Here is a 23,596-nt window from a genome sequence, read left to right on the forward strand (position 1 = left end):
ATTACATTTTTAAAACAACCAGTAAAGGAAAAAAGAAAAAGACAGGCTATATTTTAAAGGAAATACCCTAATAGAAAACTGTCAAATGTATGAAATATTTAATAAATTGTATTATAAAATACATGATATTATGCCTTTTTAGTATGACCAATTCAAATCTTTAATCTTTCTAAATGTAACGTGATGAAAACGCTATAAAAGCACTACACTAAAGGGAAACATAGGGGGAACTGAGTTCGACACAACACCGGCACTGCGCCTAGTCTATTTTTGACGTGCGCTGCGTTGAATGTGATGACGCGGTTCTACTGCTGCTCTTCTGATCCGCTTCTCGTGTGAGAATTGGCACCGCGTAGATTAGAAGATGAAACAAAGTCACATCGGAGCCGTAACACACCACAAACGCTTGCGGTGTATTTCAGGCGTAAGCTTTCGGACGCAGCAGAAAAGTGCTGTGACCGCGGCTTTACAGACGCTCCCTTAATTATTAAATGGCCATCAGCTGCTATCAGGTGGAGCGGCATTTACTGCAGGTGGTTTATCGTGCAGCCCTAAAATGCAGAGACTTCCTATTTACAAGTGCTAAACAACTGACAAAAATCATTAGACAAGTATCTTCCCTTAAAATCTACTGAAACTTTCTGTAATTGACCTTAAAGGTACTTTTTAAGGTTTATTCCCTTTATAGTTCATTTGAAAGGTATTCGCCGGGTACTGCCATCAATCAAAATATAAAATGGCTGGTGTAAACACAGTAACTGTGGGAAATGAAGAGTCAAGAGAAATGAATGTGGAGTCAAAGTGGACTTCAAATATATGTGATTACTGCAGAGAGAAACTGCGTAGACTTTTACCAGTGAATCATAAAGAAGAGATTGTAGAGCTGTTGAAACTGACTGGACCTGTGGTAAGTCTTTTTCAAGTATGTTAAATCTGTGTTTTATTAACACCACTGTTTAATTAAACCACTAAATTGAATACAATTTGAACATTAGTTCTAATAAATGTGAGTGTTTAGATCAACATCATACCAGGGCTGTGCAATTAATCGTTTTTTTAAAACTTTTTGATGCACACAAAGAAAAGCCCGCACATTTGCTTGCTAAAAAAGTACCAAAATATCTTCGCAAGCAACAACCTATTGCGATCAGTTTCTATTGTAGTGCTGGGCATAGATTAATCTAGATTTATCTCATACAAAATAAAAGTATTTTTTTTGCATAACATTTGAGTTTGTGCTGTGTGTAATTGTATATATAAATACACACACATTCATGTATGTATTTAAGAAACGTTTACATGTGTGTGTGTATATATATAATTAAATATACATAACATTTACACAGAGCACAAACTCATGTTATGTTATGCTTTTGCGCCCACATATCAAGATAATGTCTAGAAGAATTGACCTCCAAGGAAAATTTCAAATCATCAACAAAATTATTTAGAATTGACAAATTCACGAACCTCATTGTGATCTCCCAAAAACAAAACATGTCATCAACGTTCCTTTGCCATTTAATGATACTTGAACATAGTTTTTTTTTCAGATTTAAATATGACAATGTTCAAAAAAGCCAATAAGCAAGTTTGCATAATTGGGGGCAAAATCGAATCCATTTCCGTACCACTTGTCTGAAGAAAAAAATCTTTATCAAAATGGAAATTATTACATTTCAAAATATATGATGCCATATCAATCAGAAACTCTGTGGTAGGCTACATCGCCCCGTGCAGGGGAGAATAAGTTTGAGTAAACTTTGACTAGGATATTCAACCCTGTGTTTTTGCATTTTATTAAAAGGAAAGTACATCAGGATGATATAGGGTTATTAGGCATTTTCTTATAAATCCTTGAGATTTGTAATTGTGAGAGAGTTTCGTGCTGGTATTTGGTCGTATCTTGAACTACAATACAGTATCCTCTATCTGCTGGCTTTATAATAATTTTCGGATCATTCATTAATTCAATCAAAGCTTTTTGTTCATTCAATGATTGACTGTTGAGACATATTTTGCTAGAAGAGTAAGGGGCCAGTCACACCAACCGCGCTTTAAACGCTTCGAAACGCAAGGCGCGACGCACTGCCTTTTTAAAAAAAGAGCAGTGCAACGCGGATTTTCATATTGCTAAGCAACCACCGAGTCAGCTGTCTTGTCAATCAAATATTGAAGCGTGCGCTCTTTTGCTGTTAACTGTCATATTAGCAGAAACTTTAAAAAGAGGACGCTTGCTCTGACCTTGTTTGAGGGTGAGAGGTGCACAAACACGCAGGAGAGAGTGAGCGAGTGGTGTCCGGTTCTTCAAAGCAACTGTAAACTTCCCTCACCTCAACGTAAGGCCCGCCTCTCCCCTCATTCGATTGGACAATGGAAAGACAAGAATGACGTCGGGCGCTTCTCCGCTCTCCTTCAAAAACGCGTGCGCGGCAGGCGGCAAAAAACCGCAAGGCGCTCAGCGCGCATAAACAGCGCGCAAACGCGCCCTGCCCATAGAATATCATTCAAAAAAGGCGCATGCAACTGCCATAAACGCTTTTGGTGTGACTGGCCCCTAAGGGGTCATTCTTGTCTTTCCATTGTCCAATCGAATGAGGGGAGAGGCGGGCCTCTTTTTAAAGTTTCTGCTAATATGACAGTTAACAGCAAAAGAGCGCTCACGCTTCAATATTTGATTGACAAGACAGCTGACTCGGTGGTTGCTTAGCAATATGAAAAGCCGCGTCGCACTGCTCTTTTTTTTAAAAAGGCAGTGCGTCGCGCCTTGCGTTTGCAAGCGTTTAAAGCGCTTTTGGTGTGACTGGTCCCTAAGTATTCATGACATATTGTTCAAGCAACTGACAAAAGGAGTGAATAGTATGATTGGACACATGTAAGTACTCTTGAGTCTAAAAGGTGTAGGCTACTAGATGAACCAGACACAGATTTTGGAAAAAGTATCGTAATTTCATCTGCCGAAAATATTTCAATAAGTCAGCCTTTAGACCAAAATAATTAACACCACTTGTTGAATTGATAATTCTTTAAACAAAACTCCAATTTGATCATCAGACAGTTCTTTTTTAGAAATATTAATTACTCCCTCTAAGAAGCTCCGAGTCCTCGGTCGTTGAACCACTTCGGCATTTCTTTTTCTGTGTGTTCTGCGTAATCAATAATAAAACAACAACAACAACAACAACAAGATAATCGAGGTAAAACAATTGTGATTTAAAATATAAATTTCGTGCTACTGGACCGATGTGTTTGTATAAGGCACTTCGAAGGCACTATACTGCTTTGACATGTGTAGCATATATTGCAACACTTACTTAAAGGGGACATATTATGAGATTTTTTTAAAGATGTAAACTAAGTCTTAATCTAGGTCTGAGCAAAAGTGTGCCGTTTTGGGTGTGTCATTTAAAATGCAAATGAGCGGATGAAGTGCAAACACTGATCACAATGATGGTGGTTTGTTGCAATTGAAACTCAATTGTGCTGTCAATTATTTTTTCTCTCTCTCTTTCTCTTTGCACTAAATGGTTGTGCTGTGGTTGGATAGTGCAGATAAAGGGGGCGGTATTACCTTATTCTGACATCACAATAGGAGCCAAATTACAATGACCTATTTTTTCACATGCTTGCAGAAAATGGTTTACCAAAACTAAGTTACTGGGTTGATCTTTTTCACATTTTCTAGGTTGATGCACTGGGGAACCCAATTATAGCACTTAAACATGGAAAAAGTCAGATTTTCATAATTTGTCCCCTTTAATAAAAAAGTTAAATAGATGCATGTTTTCAAAGTCACTGAGTATAGTGTTAAGTAATCGTGATATTTTTTTCTCAAAATGACTGTGATTATGATTTTTCTCATAATCGACGAGCAGCCCTACATCATAGGCTGTAACGAGGCTGGAAGTGTTACCTTATAATTATGTTTTTCCTCTTTGTGTTTAGTTTCTATCTCAGGTGATGATCTTTCTTATCGGTTTCGTCAGTACTGTGTTCTGTGGACACTTGGGGAAAACTGAACTGGCTGGTGTTGCTCTTGCCACTGCTGTAAGTTTGTGTCTCTGTACTGGATATACATAAATATCCAACACCAGTTTGCACTTGCAACTATCTTTTTCTCACAGGTTATTAATGTGACTGGGATCTCTATTGGTTCTGGTTTGGCTTCTGCGTGTGATACACTCATCTCACAGGTATGAGAGAGAATATTGAGTTACTGTTTTATGTTAATGCTGTTTCTTCTCATGGATGTCAAGGTGCAGATGTTAAGGATGTCTCTTCTTTCATTGCAGACGTTTGGCAGTAATAATCTAAAGCGGGTTGGTGTGATACTACAGAGAGGGATCCTCATCCTTCTGTTGGCCTGTTTTCCCTGCTGGGCTCTGTTCATAAATACAGAGCCGATACTACTGGCTGTCAAACAGAGTCCAAGAGTGGCCAGGTACAGTATGTTATGTTAAAGAAAGAGTTGTCATTCAATAAAGCAATAAACCCCGAGAAACAGTGGGTTACCAGTGCATTTTATAACAGCTAAGGGGCGTTGTTAGGCACGACGCGAAGCTGTAACCCCACTGCTTTGCGGGGGTTTATTGCGTTCATAAAACGGTTACATCATATGCATAGCAGGGTTTCACAAAATAAAACAAAAATAAGTTGTAATTATATTAGTACAAATATTACTCTTCCGCCAAACAAAGTAGTTCCTCAGAAACAAGTGTGGCTGCAACAAAGCGCAGTTCCCAACCAACATAGACGCAGCAAAGACACAAAGAAAATATGATTTAAGACTGTGGTGTTTATTTGCATAAATCAACATTCATCTATTGTATACATTATCATTTATATCGTGCAGCTGTTGAAGTGATGATCAAATATGCTTGGAAGCATGCTTAACGCTTTCCACGTCAGCGTTTTTTTTTTAAGTTACCACCCAGTTTTAGTTTAATGCCTTACAGAAAAATTATCTTCTTTAAATAAACATAAAATATCAAATGAAAGAACAGTCCATCCGCTTTTGTGGTGTAATTAAGAAGTTCCAAGAGACTGTTTATTGTAGAGCACTTTTATTTTGAAGGTGCGCCTTTTATTTTGAAAATGAGATTTCTTGTTGATGAGATCATTTCCTGTTGTGCTGGAGTTACGGCCATGTTAAAGAAGCACATGTTGTAGTTACTGCCATCTCTATCCATCCTTCTTTTTGTTCAGTCCTGGGGTATCGTCAGTGAGTATATTTAATTTAATAACTTAAGACCTAATTTAGGAGCAATATATTATTTGTTTGTGCTGAATTTATTTATGTGTTTACTCACCTGTATCTTAATGAAGACATATTGAAAGTGTAACCTGTAAAGGGGAAAAATACATTATTTATTAATTAATGGTAATACACAAAATACTTACCTTTATTTTGTTATGTGTTTGTTATTTCAGTTTTACCTTTTCTTCATTAAAAGCACCTGCCAAGTACAACACATTGCCTGTTCATTGGAGGAAAAACTTTTGAAGGAATGAGTTTAGCTTGCTGTTTCATGTTAGTTGAGAACAGTATAGTAAAATGACGTCCTCTGAGAAGAAGATGGTTTCAGAGAAGGAACCTCTGTCTCAAGTTTCAATGAATGAGACCCCAAAAACACAAGACAATACAAAGATTGCTGATGCAAAATCACACTCGTCATCTAGTGCACGTCGATCTTTACGCTCTCAAAGATCCATAGTCAACGTGGCAGCTGCTACAGCACGGGCAGAGGCTGAGGCAGCGAAAGCCAGAGCCTCTTTCATCAGAAAGGAAATGAAGATCAAAATCGAAAAGGCTCGTCTAGAAGCAGAATTAGATGCGCTTAAGCAAGAAGCAGAAGCTGCAATTGCAAAGGCCATTGCTATGGAAAATGCTGCCAGCGAATTAAGCTCTCACGGGAGCCGGCAGGACTTTGAGTCTTTACCATCGCAAAGTCCACAAGACAAAGTGAGTGAATATGTGGCAAGGCATTCACAAAAAGATGATTCTAACCCAGATGAGCCGTTTTATATAAACCAACAGGGGCCATCCGCCTTATTAACATTGGATGAAGAGCGCGGCTCCCTTTGCCATGCATTTGAGTCTCTCAGTCATAAACCTCAACACCCTTATGGAGATTGTGAGATGCCAAAACACTCGTCCCCACATCAGGCACATCTCCATCACTCTGAATCATATCAGCCTGACGGCTACCAACATACTCCTAAATTACATAGCCAGCAGCGTTCCAGTCAGCACTTTCAAAGCTTACATCAAGAAATCAAAGTAGAAGGAAGGCAACAAGTTAATACTTCAGATAAAAAAACAGCAGAAAATGTTCAGCCACTATGCTCCTAATCCCTCTCCTGGCCAGGGTTTAAATAGCAACACATCAGACTTAGCTAAGTTCTTAATAAGAAGCCAGCTAGTTTCAGGGGGTTTGACCAAATTTGATGATCAGCCAGGAAACTTCCTTGGCTGGAAGTCAACATTTACAAGTGTTGTGAAAGGACTTGAACTTTCTGCTCACGAACAAATTGACCTTCTCATAAAATGGCTAGGTCCCGAATCGAGTCATCAAGCTCGCAGGATGAAAGCTGCCAATGTCCGCCAACCATTGGTGGGTCTGAACCTCATTTGGGAAAGACTGGATGAACTTTATGGTGCTCCAGAAGCCATAGAGAAGGCTTTGTTTGCAAAACTGGACAACTTCCCAAGAGTAGGCAACCGTGATAACTACAGACTTCGAGAACTTGCGGATTTACTGTGCGAACTTGAAGCTGCGAAGGAAGATGGTTATCTCCAAGGGTTAGCCTATCTGGACACGGCGAGAGGAGTAAGTCCCATCGTAGAAAAACTACCCTTTCATTTACAGGATAAATGGATGACATTTGGATCAAAATATAAGGAAGATCACAAGGTACATTTCCCTAAGGAGACAAGCCAGGGCAAGAAATGATCCAAGTTTTTATGTGACCAATACAGTTGCACCCGCTCTGAAAAAGGAGAGAATGGGGAATCTCAATTACAAGAATCGTGTGTCTGTACATAAGACAAGTGTGGAAAACAGGGAAACAACTATGGATAGGGAGGGGAACCAAACCGAAGATGTGAACACATTATGTCCCATACATAAAAAACCGCACGCGCTTAAGAAGTGCAAGAGCTTTCGAGCTATGCTCTTGGATGAAAGAAAGAAATTCCTCAGGGATAAGGGAGTGTGTTTTCGCTGCTGTGCTTCAGTCTCCCACCAGGCCAAGGATTGTGGTGCTCCAATCAAATGCGCAGAGTGCGGAAGTGAACGTCATGTGGCTGCACTGCACTTTGGTCCTGCTCCAAGAGGGTCAAAGGAGCTAACCTCTTACAAGGATCAAAAGGGTTTCAAAGAGCAGAGCCCTTCCGAGGTTCATGGCGGGGAGTCAGTCACCACACCGAATGATGAACAAATCCTAGTGGCCAAACGAATGTGTACACAAGTTTGTGGTAAGGACTTCAAAGGAAAGTCGTGCTCAAAAATATGTCTGGTTAATGTCTATCCTCAAGGTCATCCAGAGGAGAGTAAAAGGATGTACGTGATTTTAGATGATCAGAGTAACGTCTCGTTGGCCAAGACAGAATTCTTTGACACCTTTCAGATACAGGGACCACGAATACCATACATCCTGACTACATGTGCGGGAGTTGTCAAGGTGACTGGTAGAAGAGCTCATGGTTACATGGTTGAACCACTCACAGAAGAGCTAAGTATCGCCCTTCCAACTCTAATAGAGTGTAATAATGTGCCAAACAGCCGAACAGAAATCCCAACCCCAGAAGCAGCTTACCAACACAGCCACATGCGAGCTATGGCTAACCAAATACCTGCTCTAGATGACACAGCAGACATTTTGCTCCTGTTAGGAAGGGACATTCTCCAGGTCCACAAGGTGCGTCGGCAGTATAATGGCCCAGACGACGCTCCATTTGCCCAGAAGCACGATCTTGGGTGGGTCATTGTCGGTGACGTCTGCCTGGGTGGAGCCCACACCCCTACAGAAGTAAATACATTTAAAACATGTATCATGGACAATGGCCGTCCCAGTTATATGCGTCCTTGTGAGAACCTTGTCAAAATTAAGGAGGATTTCAGCCAGACCCTTCAGCAGAACAGTTCTCTATCTTGGCCTCATTCTCTAGATCAACAAGAGGACCTCCTTGGTGCAACAGTCTTCCAAAGGACTGAAAGGGACAATCAGTTAGCACCTTCAATCGATGATTTGACCTTTCTACAGCTAATGGATAAGGGGTTTGTTAGGGATGAAAGCGGCAGCTGGGTGGCACCCTTGCCCTTTCGAAACCCAAGGAAGCAGCTCCCTAACAATAGACAGCAGGCACACCAACGGTTTATGTCATTGCAGCGAGCTTTCCAGAAGAGACCCAGCATGAAGGAAGACTTCCTGGAGTTCATGCAAGGGATCTTGGATAGCAACTATGCAGAGTTGGCACCACCATTAGAGGGAAGGGAGGTGTGGTACCTTCCCATTTTTGGAGTCTACCACCCGCACAAGCCCGGTAAAATCAGGGTTGTTTTTGACTCAAGTGCTCGCTTTGAGGGTGTTTCACTCAATGAGGTCCTGCTTCAGGGGCCCAATCTCAACAACGGTCTTCTGGGAGTTCTTCTTAGGTTCAGGAAGGAACCTGTTGCCATAACTGCTGACGTTAGGCAAATGTTTTATTGCTTTCTGGTCCAGGAAGAGCATCGAGATGTTCTGCGCTTTCTGTGGTTTAAGGACAACAACCCTGAAAGTGAAGTGGTGGAATACCGGATGAGGGTCCACGTGTTTGGAAACTCCCCATCACCTGCTGTGGCATCTTATGGGTTGAGGAGCTGTAGCTCGACTGTTACATGTGGCACAAAGCCTCCGCAAACCAGCACATGACGCAGAATGTGTTGGATGGCATTACTGCAAGAAAGGCATTACAAGTGCTGAATTAATCAAGGCGGAACACATCATCATAAAGAGTGTGCAGTGTGAAGTTTACGCAGAAGAGATGACATGCCTTGAAAGGAAACAAGATTTACCTGGGAATAGTCCTCTAAAGAAGTTGCATCCTGTGAGGGACAAAGAGGGTCTGCTACGTGTAGGAGGACGCATCATCCATACAAACCTGACGGCAGATGAGACTCATCCCATCCTTATCCCTGGCAAGCATCATCTTGCTGTGTCACTTATTCGCCATCACCATGAACATGTCAAACACCAGGGAAGGCACTTCACAGAAGGGGCTGTGCGTGGAAGTGGCCTATGGATAGTGGGAGCAAAACGAGCCATCAGCAGCCTTATCTACAAATGTGTGACATGCAGAAAATTGCGTGGCAGGTTGGAACAGCAGCAGATGGCGGACCTCCCCCCAGAGCGCCTGCAGCAAGAGCCTCCATTTACCTATGTATGCCTGGATGTATTTGGGCCTTGGGAAGTCATGGCACGCCGGACCAGAGGTGGAAGTGCCAACAGCAAAAGGTGGGCGATATTGTTCACTTGTATGTCCACAAGAGCTGTCCATGTGGAGGTGATTGAGTCAACGTCTGCTTCAAGTTGCATAAACGCTCTCCGCAGGTTTTTCTCGATCAGGGGACCAGCAAAGCAGATTAGATCAGACCGCGGGACGAATATTGTTGGTGCTACAATTGAATTGAAGCTTGCCACAGACGCTCAAGAGGACAGTGTCAATGCATATCTACTCAGTCAAAAATGCACATGGGTCTTTAACCCCCCGCATGCATCTAAAATGGGAGGCAGTTGGGAGCGAATGATAGGAACAGCACGGCGTATCCTGGATTCAATGCTGCTTCAAGAAGGGAGGTCAAAGATTACCCATGAAGTCCTGTGTACATTGATGGCAGAGGTAATGGCCATAATTAACTCCAGGCCATTGATACCAGTCTCCTCAGACCCGGAAGCGCCTCTGATACTTACTCCAGCAATGCTGCTTACACAGAAGATTGGGACTCCACCAATTCCTCCTGGGAACTTCACGGATACCAATCTATTGAAATGTGAATGGAAGAAAGTTCAGGCGTTGGCAGACACGTTCTGGGCAAGATGGAGGCTGGAGTACTTGAATACACTTCAGAGCAGACAAAAGTGGCATACCAAGAAGCCAAATCTCAAGGATGGAGACATAGTGCTAATAAAGGACAAACAAGCAAGAAGACATGAATGGTCAATGGGAGTAATAGCAAAGGCCTTTCAGAGTAACGATGGGCTAGTTAGGAAGGTGGAAGTAAAGATGACCTCCCACCATCCCCCCAGGACTTATCTGAGACCGATCTCTGAGGTCGTTCTTCTTTTGGAGTCAGAGGTTGTTTAGAATTAAGTATATATGGCATTCTACAGATGCCAGGCGGGGAGTGTGGTGTAATTAAGAAGTTCCAAGAGACTGTTTATTGTAGAGCACTTTTATTTTGAAGGTGCGCCTTTTATTTTGAAAATGAGATTTCTTGTTGATGAGATCATTTCCTGTTGTGCTGGAGTTACGGCCATGTTAAAGAAGCACATGTTGTAGTTACTGCCATCTCTATCCATCCTTCTTTTTGTTCAGTCCTGGGGTATCGTCAGTGAGTATATTTAATTTAATAACTTAAGACCTAATTTAGGAGCAATATATTATTTGTTTGTGCTGAATTTATTTATGTGTTTACTCACCTGTATCTTAATGAAGACATATTGAAAGTGTAACCTGTAAAGGGGAAAAATACATTATTTATTAATTAATGGTAATACACAAAATACTTACCTTTATTTTGTTATGTGTTTGTTATTTCAGTTTTACCTTTTCCTCATTAAAAGCACCTGCCAAGTACAAGACATTGCCTGTTCATTGGAGGAAAAACTTTTGAAGGAATGAGTTTAGCTTGCTGTTTCATGTTAGTTGAAAACAGTATAGCTTTTCAAAAACAATTAAAAAAAACGTTTCATCCAACCTTCATTTGTTCTCTTATCAGTTATCACCTCTCAAATTTTCAGCTAAAAGCGGAGATAATTCCATTTTTGTGAAGAACTCAGTAAGAGATCAGATTCAATGTTGTTGTGTCGAGTGAATGCGTCAGTGTTTAAGTTGGGTAAGATTGCCATCTAGTGGATAATAGCGGAAATATCAAATAGACAAAACAACTCTGAGAACGTTTTCTCTTTATTGACGAAATGACTCAACAATATTTATTGACATTTATCTGGATATTGCCATAATTGTGCAAAGGTAGAAAAATTAAAATATGATTAAAGACTGTGATGTTTATTTTCATAAATCAGTACGCAGCAACAGTGGCGCAGTGATACTTGTGATCACGGCTTAGAACGCGTTTCAACCAATCAGAATGAAGAACCAGAACGAGCCGTTTTATAATCACCATTAATCATCTTGATGCTTTACAGGTCTGACTTACTTTCTCTGTTAAACACACAAAAATGAAATGTGTGCACTGCTTCTATACAATAGAAGCAAATTGGACTCAAAAAAAGACTTGAAAAGTAAAGCAGTCAGGCCAAAACACCATTTTGTTAAGTATTATCTTGACTGGCATTTTACTACAGTGTATTTAACATGAAGTCATACCGTTTTAAATTGTGATGGTCATTTGGATTTACTGTCAGTGTCACTGATTTTTTGTTAACTGGTTGTCTTCTCTCTATTTCTCTCTCAACAGTCTGTCACAACGCTATGTAAATATATTCATACCAGCTCTGCCTGTGAGTTTCTTAACATTTTCAGCTAATTGTATCAAAAACAATTTCCATAATTATTCAACTTCCTTGTCTGTACACCAAAAACAAACTATAAGCTTGAACAATCCTTTAAATTTGCAATATGATCAATTTTAATAGCAACCTCCTTTTTTAAATGTTGTAAAAAATGGTAGAGAAAACCTCTATATTTTTAAGGTAAAATGCAAATTAAAATGTTATTTTGTTAATTTCTCCAGGCCTCATTTATGTATCAGTTGCAGGCAAGGTATCTTCAGAATCAGGTAATCCTCCTTGTTAAATATTTTTCTAGTTTTTTTTATTCAAATAAGTTTTGAGGAATTATGTTTTTTGTTTAGGGTATTATTTGGCCTCAGGTGATCACAGGAGCAGTTGGGAATGTCATCAACGTTTTAATAAATTAAATTATCATTCATCTGCTTGATCTTGGTGTAGCGTAAGCAGCTGTTCAATACATTTTCAAATACTGGAGAAAGAGTTTTTATTATCTCTTATTTCTTCAATATCTTCATGACTATTCGCAGAGGATCTGCTGCAGCCAACACAATATCCCAGTATACATTAGCTGTGTTCCTACACATCTACATCCGCTGGAGAGGTCTGCATAAAGCCACGTGGGATGGTGAGCAGTCATGTGTACAAATTTTTTATGTTATGAAGTCTGTAGGCCAGGGGTCTCCAACCTTTTTGTGAGCAAGTTCCACAAAAAAGTAGCCCTCCAGATTCAACTTTTTGTTTTACGAATTTATTTTACTTTGTTGATATGTTTCACCATTATTTTAAATGTTAACATGCATAAAAGAACCCAAGCTAATATAAAAGATATGTAATAATTAAATTATAAAATTGAGGCTATATGAACTAATATAATGTGCTTTGGCAGGCAGCTCACTGACTCTGTGCAGGTATGGGCACTATGGCCCTGTCCCAATATTCACACTAAACCCTAAGGTCGAAGTGGACACTTGTTGAAAGTGCACTTAGCAGAGTAAGTGTGCAAGGGCCCGAAGCTGTGAAGAGCAGAACTGGGACAGTTTTGCACACGTCACAATCTACGTCACTTCTGTCGTGATCTGGGGCTATATTCACGAAAACATTCTTAAAACAAAAATAAAAAAGTTCTTTAGATAAATAAGAAGTTCCTAAGTGCAATTCTCGAACACTTCTTAATATTCTCAAATATTTACATAAGAACATCTTAAATGTTTGTCTTAAGAATAAAATGACAAGCTTTGAAATGAATTATTCTACCCTGCTCATGAGGTTATCCGTCCATTCATCTTTTTTATCACCTTAATCATTAACGCGATATACTAAAAAAATGAGTGATGTGTTAAGACTATAGAAGATGTTATTTGCTGTTGCAACAGAGACCAGCTAGTTTATGAAGGCGGTGCAGTGAGTAAATATCATTCCCTAATCTCCCAATAGGCCCATTATGCGGGTGCTTCACTCTACGTACCCGGTTCTGTCTCCCGCACACATGCGTTCGCATGACAGAGATGGACGCAGAGGGTGCTGAAGTGTGCCCGGGCTTTCGGAGCGTTCATCTCACATGGCGGATCGAATGCCGGCTTGACTCACACTCAGAGCATTTTCGAGCTGTAGTAATTTCACAAGTAATGTATTGTAAAGTCAAATGTTAGCTAATATTATCACTACTACTTATGTGTTTCATGACATATTACTGAAGTAAGCAATTAAACTCAATTATTTTAGGAGTATGAAATTCCTCATTAAACTAATCTTTGTGAAATAAACATTTTAAATGTTTTCCTTAGTTCTGAGTTTTCCCGTGCTGACCCTAGCAACCGTTTTGCTCCCTCATTGGTTAGCTGTTCGAAACCTCATGACACTACAAGCATTCTGGGTAATAGCCTATAGCAAAGTGCGGTCTGATGCGAACTTGCGAAAGGGAATTAAGTGCACTTATGATCATCCCTGGAGAACACCATTAGATAATCGTGACACCCTACGGTCTTGTACCCTTTGGCGAGAACGCACATTGAGGGGCACAAGGGCGGAAGTGCGGATATTGGGACAGGGCCTATGTTTGAGACCACTGCTGTAGACTATAGCCTTACTGTGCGTTCACATCAGCGTGTGAAATTCAAGACATTCACACGTAAATTTGCGTCATGGGAGGGGCTTATATAGCTCAAACTGAGTGAACTTATCTGGTGGGAACGCACCATTAAATAGATACAATAGAGTTGGATAGTGTTTTACACAGTTTTGTTTCATGTCTCCCACACATTTTTAGGTTGGTCTCGTGACTGTCTGCAAGAATGGGGGGCTTTCTTTCGCCTGGCCCTTCCCAGCATGATCATGCTTTGTGTGAAGTGGTGGTCCTATGAGATTGGTGGATTCCTGGCAGGTTTGAAAAGTATTTCTTTTGGATTTATATATTTATATTGATATTAATTTGAGTTTTCTGTAGGACTTATCAGTGAGGCTGAGCTGGGAGCCCAGTCTGTTGTCTATGAATTGGCCTGCATCATATACATGGTAAAACTACCAATGTTATTTTCCTAACCCTCTAAGTGTGTTTATGGGCCATTGACCATAAACTTAAACCAGAGAAGAGGTTTAGACTGTGCTTTAATTGCCTATCCCTAAACATTTAGCAAAATCTGATGGTGCTTCCCCTGTTGTGAAATGTGCATAGCTTCGTGCCCCCCCAAAGAAAATGTATAACATAAAACAATTTCTTACTTAAAATTTTAATTAAACAAAACCTATTAAATAATTCAATGTACTGCTATTGCTTAGTAGCCTTATTTTAAGGTTGAATTGCAAAGAATTTATGATAAATTTATGTATTTTATAAAATGTTAAACACTTACCCCCACCCCCACCCCCCCACCTACAGCACAATCTCGGCAACCACTGGGCTAATTTAAACCACTCTTTAACATTGATAAAGATAATGCAATTTTTCATATGAGCCACTAAAATCAAATGGAATCATCTAGTAATTTAAATTTTCATCATTGAGTAACTTGCTGTCTACCTTGAGGTTCCTCTGGGGTTTGCAGTGGCCACCAATGTGAGAGTTGGAAATGCACTCGGAGCTGGAAACACAGAAAAAGCCAAACTTTCAGCCAAAGTCTCATTAGTCTGTGGATGTATGTGGTAATGTCATTATATTCAGAGTTGGTGCTGATCAAGTGTTTGTATACACCAAACAGAATCTATAATCAATATGGTATTAAAAACATTTATGTTCTAATCTGTAGTACTTGTTTCCTGTGTGATTGCGACTGTCATTGGAGCTACCAGTAATATTATAGGATACATCTTTAGCACAGACAGGTAAGGACACCAAAAGATCTACACTCTACTAAAGGTGGTTCACTGTTTCCTAGTCATGGTTCCCTAGGATTGAAAGCCCCTATACTGTGATTATTTAGCACTATTTTCTTTTATACTATAGAGCAGGGGTTTTATGATGGCAAAGACTCCGAAAAATAATACAACTTATATGAGGAACCCCCATCCTAAATTACTGTGTATATATATAAAGATTTTTTATTTAAAACATGTACTGTGTAATATGTCCTTAAAGCAACGCTATGTAGTTTCCATGTAAAAATTACTTACAGCTCCCCCATGTGGTTGAAAAGCGCAACAGTGCCAGGCAGGGGGAGGGGCGGGGCTGTGTGCTCTACCCTCCACCGCCACTTTCAGAGTGTGCTTGTAGCAGCTAGGAGGCTGCTCAGGTTGCAGCAACAGTACAATTTGTCCAGTTAAAAGTTGTTCAGAGGTGGAAAAAGTACTAAAATATTGTACTCAAGTAAAAGTAAAGTTACTTGTCTAAAAATCTACTCCAGTAAAAGTAAAAAGTAAGTCATTTTAACTTTACTCAGAGTAAAAGTTACTTTTTTTTTTACAGCGGGGAGAGGTGGAGGATTCTAGTATAGTTAAGAAACGACAAGGGAATATAAATCTCAAACTAGTTGTTTTTAATTGTAGGAACATCTTTACAATTAAAGTGCAATAACAAAAAGTTAATAAAATAAAATGCTTTTTTAAAGTAAGAAACATTTATGGAATTGTTTAATGATTTTTACATGTGAGTTATGCACTTTTGAAGGTTGTCAGCAGCTTGTAAATACAATCACTATAGTAATATAAGGTTGTAATTGATGTATTGCTGGTAACATACATTATTTTATTAAACTATATATCTAGTTTAAATGAGCATATAATGAGATGAGTGCCATGTCTATATACATTTGACACGTTTATTATCTTCTTACTTCCCTGACCTGGGTACCTGATGACATTTATTCTTCTCTCTCTCTCTCTCTCTCTCTCTCTCTGCAATGTCTAATGACCTGCGCATTCTCGAAGACGTTTTGAAGTTGTGTTTGACTTGACGCGAAACTGCTAGACCTCGGAAGATAATGCGCATGGTATTAAAAACGCGTCGTGCAATTTCGTACTTAAGAGCATGAATCCTACCTTTCATAGAAATGAAACACTCACTTCGCGTCAGTGGAAAGTGGTCGCTTAAATATGACCAGGGGTTTCTTTCATACGATTTGAACTGAGGCGGGTCTGCATTAGCGCGCGCCTGTCTCGTCCGTCTCCATGGTTCTTTTTGCGCGTTCCACGGGCCCCGACCATTTACATCCGTTTCGCGTCTTTATCACTTTGCTTTTTAAAATATTTTTTTACTCAGTAACGGATATGATTTAAAATGTAGCGAAGTACAATACTTTAAATAAAACATACTTAAAGGCGGAGTCCACGATGTTTGAAAAACCCGTTGGAAAAGGAGACGGGCCGACTACCAAAACACACTTTTAGCCAATTAAATCAAATCAAATGCTGAGTTGCGTATGTGTGGGGCGGGTCTATCAACAGAAAGGCCAGATTCTATTGGGGTAGGGGCGTGTTTGTTTGGGTGATTTCAAATATCAACATTGGCTTTCAAACATCGTGGACTCCGCCTTTAAGTAAAAGTAAAAGTACAGATTTTAAAAACTACTCAAAAAAGTAAAAATACACAAAAAAACTACTTAATTACAGTAACGTGAGTAAATGTAATTCGTTACTTTCCACCTCTGAAGTTGTTCTATCATTGAAATAATTTTAGAGACATTATTTAAAGGTAAAAAACTACATAGTGTTGCTTTAACCAGGCAGGATTTCAAAGGTAAAGCTGATAATCAGGATTTTGTATAAATGACATGTAAACTAAATACTGTCTTGATTTATGACCTTATGTTTTTAAATAATGTCACATTGCTACAGTAAACATCTGGTGATCTGAGAGGTAACATCTGGGAGGGAACAAGATGTTGTGTTGATGACAACAGTAGGGCTGTGCTCTTGAGAACCAATCCAGTCTGACATGTGTATATAAAATGCCATTTGAAGTTGTGCGGGTGGTATTTGCATGCCAGTCTCCACCCATGCTTGCATGTGTAGGGGGAGACGCTGTTGCACCGTTCATTTTCTTGTATCTGAGGAGGATATGGCTCATGTCAGCGGAGTGGGGCAGGGTTGTGGCACGGAGGAGACAACTTCTTGTTCCCTCCATCAGGGAACCGTGGTTACAGTCGTAACCGAGATGTTCCCTTTATGTTGTCCACTCAACATTGTGTTGATGATGACAGTACAGGTCCTTATTTGAAGCACCACAGCCTTGCTCCCCGTTTTAACGTTCATGAAGCGGGCACAGGCAAGTCAACGTGCCAATGCTAAATGACATCACAACCTTCCAATAATGTGTAGGGGGTCTTCGTCCGAGGAGGAAGAGCATACCCCTAACCAGTAACACCAGCGGGGTGTTTATAGCAAATAAAATTGGCCCAACCCCAGGGTACTGATAGAATACTGGTAATTGCCAGGTTTTTCCATAAGAAAAAGAAGGCACTACGGAAACCATACCTTCCCCCAAAAAATCATATGAAAATAGGCAATGGTCTAACTGTCTGGGGAAAAAATGACCAAAAATTTTTTAGATCTCACAACAGGGAGAAGCACTGCAGCAAACATACCACTGGGGGATCACTTTCCCAAATTGGAGAGTGGAGAAAAAGACTGGACATAGTCACAGTATTGGCATAGTATGGATGAGAGAGGATGAGACACCTGGCCAGCCATCGGACTTTACTTTATACTTTATTAGTCCCATCGCTGGGAAATTTGTCTTGAACAACGTGCAAGTCAGTACATACCTTATAATAGAGCATGCATTAAAAACACTAAACATTGTTTTCTTTGGAGAACACCAGCTGACACTTGCATGGTTTTACAATCTCTGGGGCGGTTTCCAGTACAGGTATTAGACTAGTCCTAGACTAAAATAAATGTAAGAGCTGTCCAAACTGAAAACCACTTGCATAGACACATCTTAAAATACATCAGTGGCCTTTTTTTACTCAAAGTGCACACAAGTAATGTTTTAGTAAGGCATGTTTGTTAAAACTAATTACATTTCCTATTTAAACTAAGGCCTATTCCTGTGTTAAGCTAGTCGCTGTCTGGGAAACCACCCCTCTGTGTGTAGCCAAAGTATTAGGCGTCGCCCAACCCGCAGCTCTACAGATGTCTGTTAGGGTGGCGCCTTGTGCCAGGGCCCAGGAGGAGGCGATGCCTCTGGTGGAGTGAGCCTTCAGGGACAGACCGAAAGGGAAAGCAAACCGTAGAAAGGGTCTGTGTCGAGGGAGGATAGAGATTTAAAAGTACGTGTTGATGGCCACGAAGCAATCCTGGTAACAAACCTCAGCCGGGATGCATCTCTGAGTTAACATTCTAAATGGCATGCAATGAATGTATTTGTTCAACGCACGCAAGTCCAAGATGGGACGCAGCCCCCTTCCCTTCTTCGGCACTATAAAGTATGGGCTGTAAAAGCCCAAAGACAACATGGGGGGCATCTGTTTTGCATAGAAAGACGGATCATTCGCAATAGCCAACGCAAAGGGCTGGGCAGTGACAACCATGCTTGCCAAACACCGTGCAAGAGGCATGAGAGGAACAATTTGTTTTGTAGTGCCTGGGGGTCGTGGCCAGAGCATGGAATGAGGGGGGAAGGCATGCGTTCCCCACCACAGCTCGACTTACCTGAGAAGGCGTCACCAGAGGAGAAAGACAAAGCCGTCGACCATCGGGTGTTTGAGTCGTGCTGTGCCTGAAAGAGAAGAGAAATATTGCCCAGGGAGGACAAATGGAAATGTTCTTTTATTGACCATGTGGGCAACGGGACCTGGCTGGGGGCATGGCAGGAATGGATCAGACAGCAGGAGGTCACCCTCTGATGCTGCAAAAGATAACTTATTCTCTGCTCTGCCTGGAACAGTGACCGTGAGCCTGCACAAGGGCAAAAACGCCACATCCTGCTCTGAGCAGACAGGGGGAAATGTGTAGGGTGGGGGGCAAACGGGTTGCAGGTATTTAGCTGGTAACGAATCACTCAAACTGGTTGCCATATCACCCGCACTGCTCACCAAATTGACAGACGCTGAACAAACAGCTGACCCGCCAGCATGGGAATCAGTTGCAGTGGCTGCTGGCTTCACAAGAAAAGATGACAGCCATGACCCCTTTGTTTAAATAGACATGTTCTCGCAATGAGGACATGTCCCCTTCACAAACGCTGCCTCGTCACGCTGGCGTCCCAGACAGCCAAGACCGCAATCGTGCCCGACAGCAGGAGAGAGAAACCTGCCACTTCCAAGGGTACAATGATGTTCACTCTGTAAAGCCCGGAATACACTGCACGATTTTTGTCCTCTTATAAGATCATTACCTTATCACACTGTGCGACATGTATCGTTTAAACTCGGGTACGAGAGGCATGTAGACTGTACGATGATGACACGGAAGCTTCGCACCCGCATGCGCTCGTGGTAAACAAATACCGGCGCGCTGGTCGTAGCAGCAAACAAACTGTGCGGTGATCATGCCGAATTTCTGACACTGTCAGAAAACTATCGTAGGCTATCTTGGACTTAAGATCGGGAAAACGGCCGTCTTTGAACCTCTCTCACTGTACGACATAGGACCACCGATGGAGAGCCACAATCACAGAAATTGCGACGATAGTTTCACGATGGCAATCTTTCGTCTGGGACAGCCAATAATCGTGCAGTGTATCCCGGGCTTAAGGAAACTTGCCCTTTTACAAAACTCTGACCTACTGCTGAAGTGCCCAGGGTATGGTGTTATGGAAACCGTATAAAAGATTCATTTTTTAACTGTAGAGATGAGATCAGACCAGCAAGCTCCAAAGAACAAGAGTGAATGAAGGTGCAACCCCATCTCCTTTTATACACCTGGGGAGGGGAGACTGGCATGCAAATACGATTTTTACAATTTCATTGGCATTTTATACATGTATAAGATTGGATTTGCTCTTAAGAGCACACCCCTATTGTCGTCATTGACACAACATCGAGTGGAGGACAGAAAGGTAAAAAGAATTTAACTTCTGTCTGCATTATGTGCACTTACAAAAATATCATCTCTCATCTTAGGGACATTGTGCTCAGAGTTTCACAGGTCATGGTCATGTATGGCTTTGTTCATCTATTCGATGCCATTTCAGTAAGATCATCAATGTTCTGTTTACCACATATAAAACTCACAAAAGTATTTTCTGGAATATTTGAGAAGTTTCTAAAACCCTTCATGTTTCTCCCTTACTCTTTTTGATATTTGTTAATGTGTTTTGCTTGTAGGTTATAAGCAGTGGGATTTTGTGTGGTGCTGGAAAGCAACTGATTGGTGCTCTGTGTAACATTGTTGGATATTATTTGATTGGATTACCAATAGGAGTCTCCCTTATGTTTGCTGTCAACATGGGAATTATTGGTAAGACTGTGGCTTGCTTGACATTTATTTCAATATTGAAAGCTCTGTAACTGAGAGACATGCAGATCATCATTAATCCCTGCTTCATGAATTCTCTTATTCTTAAGGTCTGTGGGATGGGTTTTTTGTTTGTGCTTTCCTGCAATCTTTGTTCTTCATCATCCTCATTTGGAAAATGGACTGGAAGAAAGCAACTCAAGAGGTGCATCATACTTCCTCATACAGGTCATGATTTTGCGTTAGCAAATGTGATCTGTGCTGGCAAAATGTCAATTTTGGTCAAAATTGTAACTACATTAAACCCTCGTTTAGCGATCCCTAGGTTCCAAATAGTCATTAAACATCTAAAATTATCTTTATTTGTAAGTTTTTGAGAGGTGTACCGTCCTAAATGCTTAACCTGTAGATGTGTGTCCAACCACATGCGTGTCTGACATTTTGGTTTCGGTCTTAAAACATGCAGGATTGCGAAAATAAAGTGCAGCACTTACTTAATATTTAAAGTGTAATTGAGAGAGAAAAAGTTCAGCACCTGATTGATGTTAAGAGTTATTAAGAGCCATAAGGTTTGTGCACACCAAAGCATTAACACCAGCGTTTGTTTTCAGAGCTGAGCGCCAAGAGTTGTAAAACGTTTAACTTTGGGTGAAACGCTCAGCTCGTCAATGTCACTTCTCAACTCTGCCATCCAATCACAGTGAAGGAGAGGCAGGACAGATATCACAGCAACCAACCGGTGCATTGTTCAATGACTGATAATTAAAGCAGAGATTTCATAGCAACCAAAGCGTTCCGCTGAAAAAACGCCTTTGTGTGCACACCCCCTTAAGACATGAAAATGATCTTCCTCGTGCTGACTGACAGTTTTAAAAATCTGTTTTAACAAGAATTCATACAGATATAGACTATTGTCTTAAGTCAGTGGTTCTCAACTCCATGTTTCAAACATTTTGGCAGGAACCTGATGAGTGGAATTAGGTGCTTTCTATAAGACGACATATAAAACATTCTGGAAGGGGGGTGATGACTGGAGTTGAGAACCACTGTCTTAATTGAATGTAACATTGACTGTTGGGGTAAAATATCTAATGTGTAACCAGTGGTGGCTGGTGACTGCTCTTCCGAGGGGCGCAAATTCAAGATGTGTTCGGAGTGTCGTGTGTTGCTTTTTTATGTGTGTTTGTTGTGTAATGTGAACCAGTGCATCATGTGTCTTGTCAAAATATGTGGCTGCTGCACATGCGTTTAACCGTTTATGATAAAAGAGACGCTAAAAGTAAAAGAGGTTTATTTAGGGTTGGAGTTAAACTCTGCAGGACTGCACCTCTCCAGAACCGACATTTGCCACCCCAGCTATAGATATCGTTTTTGACTTTGTGTGTGCCAAATCTATTAGTTTTACCAGCAATTTAAGGTATGGATGCCTGATTTTGTTTTTAAACCTTCAAAAAGCGTTGACTTTGCTGACTCTATCAACTTCAAACAGGTGTAGGTCTGTAATTTTTGTCATTCCAACAAATCATACATCAAGTTTTATAGAGAATGTCAAAATATCATTTTTGTATAATTAAATTGTATGACTTGGAAATATGCTCATTCCGATTCATTTTGCCAGCACGGGTCACAAATGTTCTTACAATTTTATCTTGTGATTCTCAGGCTTTGGTCAGAGCAGGTGTACAAGATCCTGAAACCAAAAATAAATCTTACACAATAAAAAGCAGGGGCTTCACAAAAGGTATCACCTGTATATTACTGATGATGGTCTGTCGTCTGTGTTGTTTTTAAGTAAAAAGTTTGAATTTGGTCTCTTTACAGAAGTATCACAGGTGCCACAGCGCACTGAAGGATGTCCATCAGATTCAAACACAGATCTGGAAGCTGTTAGTAAAGAGAGAGGATCAATAGAGGTTGTTGCATTGGTCACAGTTGGAGAGGTCTTAACCACCAAACAGCTGGTGGTCCGTCGAGGACTTTCTGTTTTCTTTATGCTGCTTATACTCGCCGGAGGAATTGTGTTTAATAAGGTCCTGAATGCATAAAGGATGCGGGGCTTTTATTAGTATTATTACTATAAGCAACAACCCAGCAGGTTAAAATACATTTATCTGGGTTGGTGTGATACTACAGAGAGGGATTCTCATTCTCCTGTTGGCCTGTTTCCCCAGCTGGGGAAAATAGATCTATCATCCAAACCACGAGATACTGAGTCCAAGAGTGACTAGGTATCTGCTTTGTCTTAAATGTTTAAAAGACATTATCTTTATTATGGCTATTAGCAGTTCTCAACACTAAATGTAATAATAGAAGTTTAAAGTTGAATGTGTGTCTGTCTCTCTCTGTCTCCCACAGTCTGTCACAGCTCTATGTACAAATGTTCATACCTGCTTTACCTGCTGTGGGTGTCACATTAAACCTTTTCAACAAAATGTTAGAATAGTGTTAATGAGACAAAAGAGCTGAACCCCCATGTCTCCACGGTGTTTTGATACAGAGATATAGCTCTTGCAACGGTTGAATTGCAATTCACCAATGATTATACTCAAGTGGGTATAACAGCTAACCACTAGGTGGTGCTATGACAAAATCGTGCATGTAATTCAGGTCATGACTGTGTTATATCTAGCTAGTTTCATGACTATACACTTTAGTTTTGCAAAGAAACAGTTGTATGATCATAGGGCTTACTTGATGTCAAAGGTGTTGTTCAATTATGAGGCCAACTAGTGGGGCAGGCATACAACTTTTTTTGTTGCCTCATATCTGGTGAAAATGGGTATAACCATTGATGTCTAAGAAACACACAAAAAAGAATGTACATTTTCATTTTTTTTGCAATGTTCGGCCATTTCTGATGGAAATTTTAACATAACACCAATAATTTTGTTCAAAAGCTAATGTAATGTTCTTCCCATGGTGGTTTTGAGTCGATCAGAATATCTTGTTATTAATGAAGCCATTGAGTCCCAACCACTTGGAAGAATTATAGCATTAGGCTTCATTAACATCTGCATGGAAAACACATGAC

The 23,596-nt window shown here is 40.5% G+C and overlaps 1 protein-coding gene across 1 annotated transcript; it reads left to right on the plus strand.

The window, feature by feature from the left end:
* Nucleotides 1–310: 310 nt before the first annotated feature.
* Nucleotides 311–22,890, plus strand: LOC129423921 (multidrug and toxin extrusion protein 1). The gene is given in 17 exon segments (XM_055180459.2): nucleotides 311–907; nucleotides 3,946–4,047; nucleotides 4,125–4,193; nucleotides 4,293–4,441; nucleotides 11,682–11,724; nucleotides 11,958–12,002; nucleotides 12,078–12,175; nucleotides 12,264–12,361; nucleotides 14,003–14,116; nucleotides 14,180–14,247; nucleotides 14,759–14,867; nucleotides 14,979–15,054; nucleotides 20,232–20,301; nucleotides 20,436–20,568; nucleotides 20,676–20,770; nucleotides 22,228–22,306; nucleotides 22,387–22,890. Coding segments are annotated over 17 exon segments (1,743 nt in total). The 5' UTR covers nucleotides 311–736; the 3' UTR covers nucleotides 22,611–22,890.
* Nucleotides 22,891–23,596: the final 706 nt, after the last annotated feature.

Source organism: Misgurnus anguillicaudatus, chromosome 9 (assembly GCF_027580225.2).
Source record: "Misgurnus anguillicaudatus chromosome 9, ASM2758022v2, whole genome shotgun sequence".
Classification (NCBI taxonomy): Eukaryota; Metazoa; Chordata; class Actinopteri; order Cypriniformes; family Cobitidae; genus Misgurnus; species Misgurnus anguillicaudatus.